Source organism: Dipodomys merriami, unplaced genomic scaffold (genome assembly GCF_024711535.1).
Source record: "Dipodomys merriami isolate MVZ:Mamm:240054 unplaced genomic scaffold, mDipMer1.0.p SCAF_128, whole genome shotgun sequence".
Classification (NCBI taxonomy): Eukaryota; Metazoa; Chordata; class Mammalia; order Rodentia; family Heteromyidae; genus Dipodomys; species Dipodomys merriami.
The window spans coordinates 2,700,508-2,715,921 of NW_027202582.1; the positions used below are offsets into that span (position 1 = coordinate 2,700,508).

At 56.3% G+C, this 15,414-nt stretch overlaps 1 protein-coding gene across 1 annotated transcript; it reads right to left on the reverse strand.

Annotated features, from left to right (window-relative positions):
* Positions 1–10,406: 10,406 nt before the first annotated feature.
* Positions 10,407–12,907, reverse strand: LOC138824217 (endosialin-like). The gene has a single exon (XM_070017884.1). It carries the CDS (start codon positions 12,895–12,897, stop codon positions 10,597–10,599), a length of 2,301 nt encoding a protein of 766 aa, XP_069873985.1. The 5' UTR covers positions 12,898–12,907; the 3' UTR covers positions 10,407–10,596.
* Between the last annotated feature and the right edge of the window lie 2,507 nt (positions 12,908–15,414).

A 15,414-nucleotide genomic window follows, 5' to 3' on the forward strand; every position in this document is an offset into this window, starting at 1 on the left:
CAAAAGGTCAGGGACAGTGCCCAGGCTCTGAGTTCAAGCCCCAGGACTGGCACTAAAAAAAAAACGTACATGGGTGGCATCTTCACTTAGACATGGACATTTATCCAGGATGTTTATTGTGCACAGGACCAAGGGTCAAACGTGGTGGAATCCACTCCCTCCAGTCCTGATATAAAGTTGCATTCATTTGGAAAAAGGCACCCTTGTGTGTTTGTATACAGGTAGCGTGGCATGAACTCAGAACTTTGCTTGCTCACAGCTGGTGTTCTACCACTTGAGCCAGGCATGCCTCCAGTCGCATTTTGCTAGTTAATTGGAGATGCAAACTTTTTGTTGTTGGTGGTGGTGGTCGTGGGGCCTGAATTCTGGGCCTGGGCACTGTCCCCCCTACTCTTCAGCTCAAGGCTAGCACTCAACACTTGAGCCATCTTTATGTGGTGCTGAGGAATCGAACCTAGGGCCTCAAGCATGCAAGGCAAGCACTGTACCATTGAGCCACTTTCCCAGTCCCTGACTTGCCTTAATCCTTTGATGTCAGGATTACAGACCTGAGTCCCTGGCACCTGGCATGGCACCTTTTCTAGTTCACTCGCAGGGACCATGAGTGGTCTTAGAAGGGTGCGGAGAGTGGGTAAGGTACCCCCAGCGCGCACAGGGCAGAGGAGTTTCTGAGCAGTGGATGCGGCCTGACGAAGGCACAGGGCCTGAAGAAGGGATGATTAGACAGAAACAAACTGGTTCCAGTCCAAACCTCAGGTTCTTCTTTAAATCGGGATGAGCTGAAACCACGGGAGGAGGCCAGGGCTGCACGTCAGGTCGCTGAGCGAACTTGCTCGCTGGCCACGTGGGAGGGTAGCCTGGGGACTGGAGTTCTGCCTGAGCACCAGCCCACGGCCACCCTTCCTTGCCAGTGAAACAGGTTCTTTGTTGAAAAGTAACAGAAGCAGAACATCCTGTGGTGTCCATGCATTAGAGAAGGCGCAGCGGGCAGGGGCGCCTGTGCGCCAGCCCCTCCCCATTGGCAAGATACCAACATCACAGCCAAACATGCCCACAGGCTGCTCCCCCTTAATCACAGAGCTGCAAGTCTACATTGTGTGATAGGAACCCAGCTAAAAGGTAACATTTCCAGCTTCCCTGGCACACAGGGTGGCACTGTGGGACTTGATTCTGGGATAGGAGAGTCAAGCTGAAGGCATTTAGAGAGATTTCCAACCCTGTTCCTTGAAATAGAAACAATCTTGCCCTGTCTGCATTCTCCCAGAACTGCACCCGGGATAGCTGGAACTCCAGCAGCTCTGTCGGATCAGTAGGTAACCTTGAAAATTGTACATGTGCTGAGACTAAGAACAGCATCCACTTCTGGTGATGCGGTGGTAGCTGCTGTGTCACCGGCTTGCTCACTACCAGCTCCAATGAAAAAGAAGCCGAATGTTTATTTAAGCTACTAATTTTTCTCAATTGTCATCCATCTTTATCGATTATCTGCTGCCTCATGACACATGATCCTAAACATGGTGTCACAAGACAGCGGTGATCGAGCTGGGTGCTGGTGGCTCGCACCTGTAATCTTAGCTACTCAGGAAGCTAAGATCTGAGGATTGAGGTTGGAAACAAGCCCAGGCAGGAGAGCTTGACTCTTATCTCCAATTAAATTACCAAAAAGCCAGAAGTAGAGCTGTGGCTCACATTGCAGAGCACTAGCCTTGAGTGCAAAGAGCCAAGGAACAGTGCCCAGGTAAGGTACCGAGTTCAAGGCTCAGTACCAGCACCAAAGTAACAAAATTCAAACCTTTAAGAAATTATAAAATTAAGGGCTGGGAAGGTGGCTCAGTGGTAGAGCGCTTGCCTTGCATGCCTGAGGCCCTGGGTTCCATTCCTTAGTACCATATAAGCAAAAAGAAAAAAGCCAGAAGTGGCGCTGTGGCTCAAGTGGAAGAGCGCCAGCCTTGAGCTGAAGAGCTGAGGAACAGCACCTAGGCCCAGAATTCAGGCCCCACGACTGACAAGAAAAAAAAAGAAATTATAAAATTAATTTATGGCCAGGCACTGGTGGTTCACACCTGTAATCCTAGCTACTGAGGAGGCTGAGATCTGAGGATCTAGGTTCAAAGCAAAGCCGGGCAGGAAAGTCCAAGAGACTCTTTTTTTTTTTTGGTCTGGTTGTGGGGCCTGAACTCTGGGCCTGGGCGCTGTCCCTCAGCTCTTCAGCTCAAGGCTGGCACTCTACCACTTGAGCCACAGCGCCACTCCCGGCTTTTTTCTGATGTGGTGCTGAGGAATCGAACCCAGGGCCTCAGGCATGCAAGGCAAGTGCTCTATCACTGAGCCACCTTCCCAGCCCCCGAGAGACTCTTATCTCCAATAAACCACCAGAAAACCAAAAGTGCCCATGACCCACACACAAAAAAAATTATGATGATTTAAGAAATTCACATCAGGGGCTGGGAAGGTGGCTCAGTGGTAGAGCGCTTGCCTTGCATGCCTGAGGCCCTGGGTTCGATTCCTCAGCACCACATAAACAGAAAAAAGCTGGAAGTGGCACTGGGGCTCAAGTGGTAGAGCGCACGCCTTGAGCTGAAGAGCTGAGGGACAGCGCCCAGGCCCAGAATTCAGGCCCCAAACCAGACCCCCCCAAAAAGAAAGAAAGAAAGAAAGAAAGAAATTCAAATCAAACCAGGAGCTGGTATAATGCTAGCCTTAAGCACAAAAACTCAGGGACAGTGCACAGGCCCTGAGTTCAAGCCCCACAACCAATAAGACAAAAAAAAAAATTGAGTTCTTCCATATTGTGCTACTGGAAATTCAAATAACTTGAGTTTTTTGTTTTGTTTTGTTTTTGTTTTTGTCAGTTATGGGGCTTGAACTCAGAGCCTGGATGCTGTTTCTGAGCTTTTGCGCTCAAGGCTAATGCTCTACCACTTTGAGCTACAACACCACTTCTAGTTTTCTGGTGGTTAATTGGAGATAAGAGTCTCATGGAGAGGCTGGGAGGTGGCTCAGTGGTAGAGTGCGCTTGCCTTGCAAGCATGAGGCCCTGGGTTCCATTCCTCAGCACCACATAAACAGAAAAAGCCATAAGTGGCGCTGAGGCTCAGCTAGCCTTGAGCTGAAGAGCTGAGGGACAGCGCCCAGGCCCAGAGTTCAGGACCCACGACCAACAAAACAAACAAACAGAGTCTCATGGACTTTCTTTTTTTTTTTTTGGGTCCAGTCATGGGGTCTGAACTCTGGGCCTGGGCGCTGTCCCTCAGCTCTTCAGCTCAAGGCTGGCGCTCTTCCACTTGAGCCACAGCGCCACTTCTGGGTTTTTTCTTTTTGCTTAGGTGGTGCTGAGGAATCGAACCCAGGGCCTCAGGCATGCAAGGCAAGCGCTCTACCACTGAGCCACCTTCCCAGCCCTCATGGACTTTCTTAACTGAGGACTGGCTTCAAACCACAATCCTCACATCTCAGCCTCCTGAGTAGCTAGGATTACAGGTGTTTTATTTTCATCCAGTATCTCTGAATTATTACTGTTATTAACATTGTTTAAGGTACTGGGAAATGAACCTACAGCCTCACAAGTGCTAGGCAAGTGTTGTACTACTTGAGCCATGACCTCAGTCCCTTCTTTGGGAGGAAGCTTGAATTCAGAGCTTGGGCACTCTGCCTGAGCTTTTTTGTTCAAGGCTGGCATTCTACCACTTAAGCTCCAGCTCTATTTCTGGCTTTTGGGTGGTTAAGTAGAGATAAGAAGGACTGGGAAGGTGGCTCAGTGGTAGAGCGCTTGCCTTGCATGCATGAGGCCCTGGGTTCGATTCCTCAGCACCACATAAGCAAAAGGAAAAAAGCCGGAAGTGGCACTGTGGCTCAAGTGGTAGAGCGCTAGCCTTGAGCTGAAGAGCTGAGGGACAGCGCCCAGGCCCAGAGTTCAGGCCCCACAACTGGCACAAAAAAAAAAAAAAAAAAAAAAAAGAATCTCATAGTAGCCTGGTGCTGGTGGCTCAGGCCTATAATCCTAGCTACTGAGGAGGCTGAGATCTGAGGATCAAGGTTTAAAGCAAAGCCTGGCAGGAAAGTCCAAGAGACTCTTATCTCCAATAAACCACCAGAAAACCGAAAGTGGTGCTGTGGCTCAAGTGGTAGAGCACTCGCCTTGAGCTGAAGAGCTTAGGTACAGTGCCCAGGCCCAGAGTTCAAGCCCCATGACCCACCCACACACAAAAAAAGTCATAGACTTTTCTGCCCAAGCTAGTTTTGAACTATAATCCTTAGATCTCAGCCTCTTGAATAGCTAGAATTACAGATGTGAGCAACCAGTGACCAGCTTGTTTTATATTTTGTTTTTGAAGTAGAATATCTGGAACTTTTCCCAGGCTGGTCTTTTTGTTTGTTTGTTTTTGGTTTTTTTTGGGGGGGGTCCGGTCATGGGACCTGAACTCTGGGTCTGGGCGCTGTCCCTCAGCTCTTCAGCTCAAGGCTAGCGCTCTACCACTTGAGCCACAGTGCCACTTCCGGCTTTTTTCTTTTTGCTTATGTGGTGCTGAGGAATCAAACCCAGGGCCTTAGGCATGCAAGGCAAGCGCTCTACCACTGAGCCACCTTCCCAGCCCCCCAGGCTGGTCTTAAAACTCATTCCTCTCCTGTCTCGGGCTCCCAAGTAGCTGGGATTATAGTCATGCACCACCATGTCTGACTGAACCTCTGATTTGAGCTCCAGACATGGCACTCACGTGTCTTTGGGGACAGTTTTGTGCACTTGCATATCTGACCCGCACCCCCCACTGATAAGCCAATGCCTCCCCCTAGGTCTCACCACCTCTCAGTGTCTTTAAATTGGGAGCCAAATTTCAACATGAGTGAAGGGATTAAGGCACAGTGATAATCATATGGTATCTCCCCACAGTGCCTTCTACATGTCTACGCCCATGAGTGGCACCACACAGGACACAAGTAGCCCAGCAGCCATGGTCAGCCAACCTTTCTTTCCACCAGCCAATGTCTGGGACCTACTTGCTCACCACCTCTTAATTGTGCTCTCCGACTTGGCCTCTCCACCCTAGGGAATTTTGCTGCTCCTCTATCTAGCCACTCTTGTAGCCTGCCCTCTAGTATAGCAATATTTCAATAAATGGACTGAGTAGATGAGAAGGCAGTTTTATTGTGAACAAAATAGTGACTACTATGGCATCCATTTTGCCCAGATAAGAAGGCAAGGACAGAACCATTCGGGAACCTGTCTAAGGTCCCATGATCATTAAATAGTCAAGCTGGAATCAATCAGAGCTGCAGGATGCAGAATGCCACTTAGCCTCCTGATTTAAAAAAAAAAAAGTCTCTGAACTCAGCCCACTAGTACACATCTGTAATCCCAGCTCCTTGGGAGGCAGAGGCAAGAGGGTCTGAAGTTCAAAGCCAGCCTAGGACAAAATTAGCCACACCCTAGCAAGAAAAACCAAAAGACTTAGGTGTGTGGCTAAGTGGTAGAGTCTAGTACTGTGAAGCCCTGGGTTCAATCTCTGGTACCACCACCACCACCACCACCACCACCACCCCCCCCCCCCCCACACACACACCAGATTCACTGAAGCCATACCAAACCTACACTTTTGGGGATCTGAAAGCAGCACCTCCTTTAGGAATCAGCTGGAGCTCACATTCATAGGCACTGTCTTTTCATGAGCAATATCCACTAAAACCATAGACAACTAATTTCCTAAAGGAAGAGGCAAATACTAGCGCCTTTGTTCTCTCTGAGAATCTGTGTCTTGCAGACAGTTTCTGAGAGGTGAATATCTTCTGATTAAGACATGGATCTCTTGCCAGGCATGGCTGAGGTCTGAAGATTGAAGGTCAAAGCCAGCTTGGCTTTTTCACTCAAGGTTGGTGTTCTACCATTTGAGCCACAACTCAATTTCCAGCTTTTTGTTGGTTACTTGGAAATAAGAATCTCACAGAAGCCGGACATCAGTGGCTCACACCTGTAATCCTAGCTACTCAGGAGGCTGAGATCTGAGGATCTCAGTTCAAAACCAGCTCAGTCAGGAAAGTCCGTGAGACTCTTACTTCCAATAAACCACCAGAAAACCAGAAGTGGCGCTGGGGCTAAAGTAGTAAAGCACTAGCCTTAAGCTGAAGAGCTGAGGGACATCCCAGGCCCAGAGTTCAAGCCCCATGACTGGAAAAAACAAAAAAACTCGGACTTTTCTGAACCTTGATCCTCAGATCTCAGCCTCCCAAGTAACTAAGATGATAGGTGTGAGCCACCCCCACCTAGCATCACTGTTATTTAGAACCAGACTCTCCCATCTATAGCAGCCAGGGCACTGAGGTTGGAAATGCACTTGGAAAGAATTCAGCTTCTCAGGCCTGAAGTTGCTATTGGGAAAGCTGGTGCTTGAGCTCCACAAGGGGCCCGACGTGGGCTGCAGAAGGCGCCTAGTGAGAATTTAGCAGATGATGGGTCCCATCCATGGTGGCTCCCAATCTGTCTTAGAAATGTTTGAAAGTATTTTATTGAGCTCCCAGTCCTAACTGACCTTAGGAGCTGCCTGTGGTGAGGCAGTTGAGTGGAAAATGTGTTCAGATGCGCTGAGAGACCGGTCCAGCCTCAGATGTGGTCTGACCATCAGCCCTTCCCTACAATCTATCACCTTCACTCCCTACACAGAGCCCCCGAGCCAAATCCACCAATTCCACCAGGCAAACATGCACCCTAGGGAAAATGCCCACAACTTGAAAGGTGGACCTGAACTTGAAACTTGAAAGGGGACCTGAATCTAGAAAATCTGAGATCAGGGCTGGGAAGGTGGCTTAGTGGTAGAGTGCTTGCCTAGCATGCATGAAACCTTGGGTTCAATTCCTCAGAATCACATACACAGAAAAGGCCAGAAATGGTGCTGTGGCTCAAGTGGTAGAATGTTAACCTTGAGCAAAAGAAGCTCAGGGTCAGTGCCCAGTCCCTGAGTTCAAGCCCCAGGACTGGCAAAAAAAAAAAAAAGAAAAGAAAAAAGAAAGGAAAATCTGGGACCATCAGAATCCCACCCGCCACTCTAAGGGCTGCCAAGCCCAGTGTGATGGCTCAGGTCAGTAGTCCTAACTATTCAGGAGACCGAGGTCTAAGGATTGTAACTTAGACTCAACCCAAGCAGGAAAATCTGTGAGATTCTTTTTTTTTTTTTTTTTTTGGTCAGTTGTGGGGCTTGAACTCTGGGCTTGGGTGCTGCCCCTCAGCTCTTCAGCTCAAGGCTAGCGCTCTACCACTTGAGCTACAGCACCACTTCCAGTTTTCTGGTGGTTTATTGGAGATAGGAGTCTCACAGTCTTTCCTGCCCGGGCTGGCTTTGAACCACGATCCTCAGATCTCAGCCTCCTGAGTAGCTAGGATTACAGGCATGAGCCACCATGCCTGGCATCTGTGAGATTCTTATCTCCAGTTAACCACCAAAAAGCCAGAAGTAGAGCTGTGGCTCAAATGGTAGAGTGCCAACCTTCAGCAAAAAGCTAAGAGACAGGGCTGGGAAGGTGGCTCAGTGGTAGAGCGCTTGCCTTGCATGCCTGAGGCCCTGGGTTCGATTCTTCAGCACCACATAAGCAAAAAGAAAAAAGTCGGAAGTGGCGCTGTGGCTCAAGTGGTAGAGCGCTAGCCTTGAGCTGAAGAGCTGAGGGACAGCGCCCAGGCCCAGAATTCAGGCCCCGTGAACGAACCCAAAAAAAAAAAAAAAGCTGAGACAGGTCAGACCTTGAGTTCAAGTCCTAGTACCAGCACAATAGATAGATAGGCAGATAAGATAAAACTCCAGAGCATCTCAGTTTACAAAGAGGCTTAAAGGCTGATATGATAATCCCCTGCGGATGGACTTCCAAATACAATTAAGAGCACCTGTCCTCAGGTGAGGTTAAGGGACATCTATCAGATCTAACAAATTAAGCAACTATTTAGGGAGCATTGTTTTTACAGCCAAGGGACCCAGTGAATCCTTGCGGTGGCTGCGTATCGGAGATGCTAAAGCCAGATGGCGCTAAAGGCCGATTCTCCGACGCCATCTGTCCCGCTCTCCTCCTTCCGGAGAACCCAGGATCCTGAGACTCCGTGGGTGAGGGCGCCGGGGCCTCCTGGTCAGAGGGTGCGTGTGTGTGTGTGTGTGTGTATTAGAGGGTGTGTGTGTGTGTGTGTGAGATCCTGGAGGGTCTTGCATCTCAAAGGTGGAGCCTTGCTGTGGGCGTGGTCTGTGCACAAGGGGCGGAGCCTGAAGTCCAGGTTGGGTCCTACAACCTGCATGGGCAGTGCTTGTGGGCAGGACATCTTTTCTGGTGGCCGGACCTAAGGGCGGGGCTTCTCAGCATCTTCCCGGGCCGGGCCGGGGAGGGTCGCCGGAGGTGAGCCATTACCTCTAAGTGAAGTGTGTTAGCCCTAAGTAGGTTGAATTCTTCCCCGCGTGGGAGCTCGGCGAGGGGGCGGGGCTCTCATCGGGGCCGAGGCCCGCGGAAGAGCTCTAGGGAACTTCGCGAGTTTCCTGGAAGGCGGGGTTTTCTACTGGACAGAGTTCATATCCCCGCGGGATTCCCTGCAGAGTCCCAGACTCCGGGCCCGGGCGGGGCCTGCAGTTGTGGCTCATCAAAGAGAGAGAATGTGTAAAGTCTGGGCGGAGTTCATACCTCGGGAAAGACTAACGATAGCCCGCGCCGGCCTACTCCGGGGGCGGGGCTTGGGGCGAGTGGGCGGGGCCGACATGATGAAGGGGCGGGGTAGTGGTTCTGTAGGCATTTCTGAGCTGGCAGGGGGTGAGGCTTGTCAGCTTTGATGGGCGGGGCCTATGGAGTGCTTCCCGAGGGGGCGTGGTTCCTGTTCGGAGGGGCGGGGCTAATAGCGCCGGAGTCCCCTCCCCCCTCCCCCGCCGAGTCCGGCCAGGGCAAGGCGGGGCCTCAGTCCGTGGGCGGAGCCCGGGCGCGGCGCAGGCAGGGGCTCTGCCCTGGGAGGCCGTCTGTTTAGGCCCGCACGCAGCTCCGCATCTGGTGCTCATTACCGGATGACAAAGAGCCGGCTCTGGGCCCCCTTCCCCACTCCCATCCCCCGTCCGACTACAGTGCATTTAACTCTTCCCTGTCCTCAGGGCGCTCTGGACATCCTGAGCAGGGCTACGGGCGGGGGGAGGGGTCCTCTAGTCCTCCAGTCCCCGCAGACTGTGTCATTCCCGGAGCTGCGATCTCACCTCCCTCCCAGACTCAGGCGTCGGGAGAGCTCCGGGACTCCACTTCCACCCGGCAAACCTCCCTGGCGGCGTCTCGGAGGTTAAACCTGGGCAGGATCTGGCGGGGGCGTCTGGTTTGAGTTAGGGGAACGTGAGAGTGGCGGCTGGGGGCGGCGCGTCGCGTTCCCTCCGCCCCCTCTGCGACCCCCTGGGCTCGCCCCCGGCTCCAGCCCCGCCTCCCCTCTGCCCTTGGGGCTCACTCCCCTCGCCAGAGGGATCTGGGTAAGGAAGGGGCTCTGGGCCACCCCAAACTTTGCCTGTCGAGATGGTAGTGACTGCTTTGCCCCGTTTTAATTAGAGACTCCGAGAGGCTGAAACTGAAAAATTATAGAGGTGGTGGGAACCGGCGCCTCCCCCGCCCAGGCCCTTCCCCTCCCCCCCTAGGCAGTGAGGCCAGGGTAAGGGAGGTTACCCCACAGACCGTGTGATCTTTCACCAGCCTCTGCTCGGGATCCTCACTCCAGCTGGAGTCCGCTGCGTTCTCCCCATCCCCACCCCACACGGAGAAGAGCAAAGGGCGCTGCCCAGGGAGCTTGACCTAGGCTGTTTGTTGTGGCCTCCATCGGCTCTCCTCGTCCACTCCTCATCCCAGTCTCCGGAGGCTCTGATTCCTGCCTTCTCTCCAGAGAAGGGAGAGGAAGGAGGGAGGAACGCCTCCAGAAGCACCCAGGAGGCAAGGGTGGCAGCATCCTTGGTGACCCTGAGCCCCAGCCCCTGACTTGTGAGCAAGGATGGAAAGGAATGTTCAGGAGAAAGTTCACAGGAACTCAGCATACACCCTTCTCTCCCTTGAAGCACCAGCTCCAGAACCCACTTTTGGCTCCAGTCCCCAGGTTAGCTCCTGTTCAGTGGAGCAGAAGCCCTCACCCCAGAGTGCTCCCCCAAATTCAGCACTCCTTTCTTGAAGTTTCAGTCAAAAGAGGAACAAATATGGAATTCTCCCTCTGGCAAATAGCAGACTTTTGGGCTTGCAGTGTGATGGTAGGCAAGGCTCTGCCCTCTCTGAGCTCTTGCTTCCCTGAGAATCCCTGAAGCATACCCTTTCATTAGGTGGGGAGGGTCTTACCTTACCTAGACAAAGGAAGATCTGCTGCTTTTCTGAGACCTCCCAGACCCTCCCCTCAAGCATCAATGGGGATCAGGAGCTTTGGGTGAGGTTGACACCCCATTTATTGGAGGAGACCCCAGCACCTAGTGGGGGGTTTTAGTGTGTCCTCTGCCACAGGTGCTGGGCCCGGCAGGCAGAATGCCCTCTGTCCAGCTGGGCAGCCCCCCCCAGAGGTCCCCGGTCCAGCCTCGGCTGTGTCCAGCATCGGTGTCCCTTCCCCCGACCCCGCAGGGGGAATCTGTAATCTGTGCCCCGTCACACACTGGTTCTGCAGGTCTGTACCCCTGTGATGCTGCCCCTGGGGGGCATGGGGTCCGTGGGGCCCTTGCTGCCAGCATGAATGACCCAGCGGTAGCAGTCAGTGATGCTTTTGTTGGGGGCGTGGGGGCCGCAGCGGGTGCAGTACACGATGCCCAGTGCAAGCAGGACCACCAAGAACACACATGTTGGTACCAGCAGTGCCATGAGCAGCCAGCGATCATCCCTCTGGCTTCGACCTGCCAGACCGGCCTCTGCCAGAGCTGTTGGGGCTGCTGTGGGCACCACAGAGGGCATCCAGGGGGCCAACCTGGGACCGGGCCCTCCTTCTCTGGAGAGTTGGGGGACATGGGGCTGGGGAGAGTTGTTGGCTGAGGTCTGGTTCGTGGGGCCTTCTCGAGGAGGGGGGAGGCTGGGAGGCTGGGAGGCAGCAGGGTGGTGAGGGACTGAGGTCCCGAGGGACCTGGACATGGTGGACAGTGAGGGCTGGAACGTGGAGATCGTAGGAAGCTGGGGGGGCTGGGTTCTGAGCCCTGGGAAACCTGGGGCCAGTGGGGGTTGATGGCTGCTGCGGGTGGGGTCCTGAGGGACAGGATCAACCCAGATTGGAGGCCGGTGAATGATGGTCTGGGTGTCAGCCCCTTGGGCGTCTGGAGACCTAGGGGGCTGGGGCGCAGGGGCCAGCTCTGGATATCTGGCTGAGATAAGCGGGGGCTGGTGGGGAGGGGGACGAGCTGGCAGAGTGGAAGAGATAATTCGGGGCTGGTGGGCAGAGTGCCGATCTGGAGAGCCGGCCTCGGCCCTGGGGATCTGCTGGTCAGGGGGCACAGCTGGGCGTGTGGCCGGAACCATGGCGGGTCGGAGGGCAGGGCTCAGGGGCTGGCGGGTGGCGGAGAAGAGAGGGGTCTGTCGGGCAGAAGGTCGTGTGGGACGGGTGGCAGAGACCACCACAGGCCCAGTGGCTGACAGCACTGAGTGGTAGGGCACCCTGGGGGCGCTGAGCGGAGGCGGCCATGTGGGCTCTGGGTAGGGTCTCCTGGGCTCTGGGTCCTCGGGGAAGCTGGGTTGATAGGGCAGGCCAAAGTCGGGTGGTGGTGTAGACTCCATCCACAGGATCCCAGGCTCCTCTGTCCAGCCGCCATCGAAGACCTCCCAGGCCTCTTCTACTTCCTCCCCTTCCTCCCCATCGTCCAGCAACTCATCTCTCAGGTCCTGGGACGTCCGGGTGCCCATGGCCCCCGCGGGGCTGCAACTGATGCCGTCCTCCTCCAGCTCGTGGCCCTCGCTGCAATAGCACTCGAAGCCACCGACGTAGTTGACACACATCTGCTGGCACACGCCGGCGATCTGGCACTCGTCCGTGTCCACGCAGCGGTGTGGCTCATCCTCGGCTGGCCGGAAGCCCAGGCGACAGTGGCAGCTGTAGCCCCGCGGGCCGCCGGGCTCGCACTGCTGCTCGCAGGGGGCCTGGGCGCAGGGGTCGTCGCAGCCGCGCCCGTCGGCGGCCAGGCGGAAGCCCTCGGGGCAGCGGCAGGACACGCGGCCGGCCGCCTCCTCCACGCACTCGTGCTCGCAGCCCCCGTTATCCGGCCCGCAGCCGGGGCCGGGGCACAGAGGCCCGGCCTGGGACCAGCCCACCCCGCCCGCAGGCTGCTTCACGCACAGCAGCGAGGCTCCTCGGCCGGCCCGGCACTGCACGGCGGCCACCGAGCCGAAGGGCAGCCACTGGAAGTCGCTGGAGACCAGGTGGAAGGGCGTGGTGTAGACGGCGGGGCCGTCCTGCCCGGCTTCGTGCGGCAGGGCCGGGCAGGCGCCCTCGAAGCCGAACTGGCACAGGTAGCCGTCCACCGCCAGCGTGCAGGAGCCCTCGAGCCAGCGGTGCTCCCCGCCGGCCTCCAGGGCCACGCAGCGCTGCGCCGGGCAGGGCCCCCCGGACGCCGGCTGCGCCCAGTTGGTGAAGGCCGTGTCCTGGTCCCCCGTGGTCCACGTGAAGCCCCGCAGCGGGCGCTGCGGCTGGCACTGCCGCGCCTGCCTCTGCAGCCCGATCCACAGCAGCCCGCCCGCCGGGCCGGCGCCCACCAGGCCGTCCACGCGCCGCGCCTCGTCCGGGGTCCGCGGCGTGGCCAGGTCGCCCCCCAGCTCGCGGCAGGCCCGCCAGGCGTCCAGGAAGGTGCGGCGCCGGGGGAAGAGCGCGTAGCAGCTGCCGGGGCCGCAGGTGGCGCGGGGCTCGGCGGCCCAGGGCGCCTGGCCCAGCGCGGGCACCGCCGCGGCCCAGGCCAGCAGCAGGCGGAGCAGCATCGCGACGCCCCCCGACTGGCCGGCCCGGGCCCGCCGCGGCTCTTGACGGGGAGGAGGGCCCGGGGCCGCGCGGGCGGGCGGGACGGGGGGCGGGCCCCGCGCCGCTCGGCCCTTGTAAGGCTCGGCCTGGGGCGGCTGCCAGCTCCCCCCACCGCTCCCGCTCCCCGGGGGCCGCGGGGGCAGGAAGCAGCGGGGTGGGGGGCACGGAGGGGAGGCGGACGCCGCTCACGGCCGCCCCCGGGCCGCCCCCCCTGCAACACCGACACCGGGCTGGGAGTCGGGGAGAGGGGGAGCCGCCGGCCGGCCCGGCAGCCCGACCCTCAACCCCGGCGCTGTCTGCGGCCGGCCGGGGCGGGGGGAGGGCTGGGGGGGGGCAGGGCGCTCCTTCCAGAGCCCGGACCCGGGAATCGGGGCGCCAGGCTCCCAACGCCCCTGCACTGGGCGGCCGGCTGCGTGCCCCGCCATTCCTCCCCAGCCACACGTGTGCCAGGCACACGTCTCTGTGTGTGTGTATATGTGTGTGTGTGTGTGTTGCTCTCCCAAGACTCGCAGGGAGCCCCTGCCTCTCTGTGTCCCCCCCCCCCCGCCGCAGATCTGTAGACTCTGCACCCCAAGAGCCCCAGGGCGGCCGGTGGAGGCCCGCGGCGTGGCCCTGAGTGGGAACCCGCAGCCTCCACCGCTCAGCCGCTCGCCCAACCCCTTCCCCTTCCATTCCACTCCCGAGATCTCTGCCTCGGCCCGGCCGGCACTGGGGGAAGCAGCGAGCGGGGGAAGGGCGAGCCTTCCTTCACCCTAGCTCAGTCTGGGCCCTGGGAACCTGGGCTCGGAGGGGGAGGAGGCAGCCCCCAAACAGGAAATGCCTCTCCGGGCTCCTGCTGCAGGAGGGCAGGGTGCAGGGGTTAGGGGCTGGGTGGGGGCTGGGCGGCACTCGGGGGCAGCAGCGCAGGCTCTGAGACTGGTGGTTTAATGGCCATGGGCTGGCATGAACACATGCACCATGCGACCCCCGACCCCGAGTCCCACGTGGAGCCCTGCTCGCCCCCCAGGTCCTGCTGAGTTAGCCTGGCTACATTTTCTTCCCATATCCTAACAGCAGGGTGCAGTCGGCAAGAGAGAGAGAGAGAGAGAGAGAGAGAGAGAGAGAGAGAGAGAGAGAGACACACACACACACACAGGGCAGGGGCTGTTGTGATGGATGGTAGAGTGGCATGGGCCAGGGGTGGGTGACAAAGGAAGTGATGAGAAATGGTCAGATTCAGAATTTATTTAAAAAATCAAGCTAAGAGAATGATCCGTGCATCAGTAGCAGAATTAGAATCTGTACCCAGGGCAGCCTCTAGGAGCCATTTACAACCCAGGGGTCAGAGCCTCTTCTCCCTCTCCCCACAAGAAAGCTAATTTGCTTTCTCTTGCTATTTTTTAAACTATTGAATTAATTTGGCCTTGGGGGGTTTGAACTCTGGGCCTGGGCACTGTTCCTGAGCTTTTTCAGCTCAAGGCTAGAGCTCCCACTTTGAGCCACAGCACCACTTCTGATTTTCTGGTGGTTAATTGGAGATCAGAGTCTCCTGGACTTTCCTGCCCTGGTTGGCAGGCTTTGAACTGTGATCCTCAGACCTTAGCCTCTTGAGTAGCTAGGATTACAAACTTGAGCCACTAGACCCTGGCAGTTTGCTTCCTTTTCTTTTTCTTTCTTTTTTTGGGGGGAGGAGGGTAAATGGGGTTTGTGTCAGTCATGGGGTTTGAATTCTGGGCCTGGACACTGTCCCTCAGCTCTTCAGCTCAAGGCGAGTGCTCTACCATTTGAGCCACAATGATACTTCTGGGTTTTTCTGCTTATGTTGTGCTGAAGAATCGAACCCAGGGCCTCATGCATGCAAGGCAAGCACTCTACCACTGAGCCACTTTCCCAGCCTTTCTTTTCTTTCTTCCTTTCTTTTTGGTACCAGTCCTGGGGCTTGAACTCAGGGTCTGGGCACTGTCCCTGAGCCTTTGTGCTCAAGGCTAGAGTTCTACCATTTGAGCCACAGCTCCACTTCTGACTTTTTTTGGGGGGGGGGTTGATTGTGGTGCTTGAATTCTGGGCCTGGGCACTCTCCCTCAGCTCTTCAGCTCAAGGCTAGCATTCTATCACTTGAGCCACAGCACCACTTCCAGTTTTCTGGTGGTTTATTGGAGATAAGAGTCTCACGGACTTTCCTGCTCAGGTTGGCTTTGAACCGTGATCCTCAGGTTTCAGCCTCCCAGTAGCTAGGATGACAGGTGTGAGCCACCGGTGCCTGGCTTCTGACTTTTTCTGCTGGTTAATTGAAGATAAGAATCTCTTGGAGGGCTGGGGAGGTGGCTCAGTGGTAGAGTGCTTGCCTTGCATGCATGAGGCTCTGGGTTTGATTCCTCAGCACCACATAACCAGAAAAGGCTCAAGTGGTAGAGTGCCAGCCTTGAGCTGAAGAGCGGAGGGACAGCACCCAGACAAAGACTTCAAGCCCCACAACCAACCAAAAAAAAAAAAAAAAA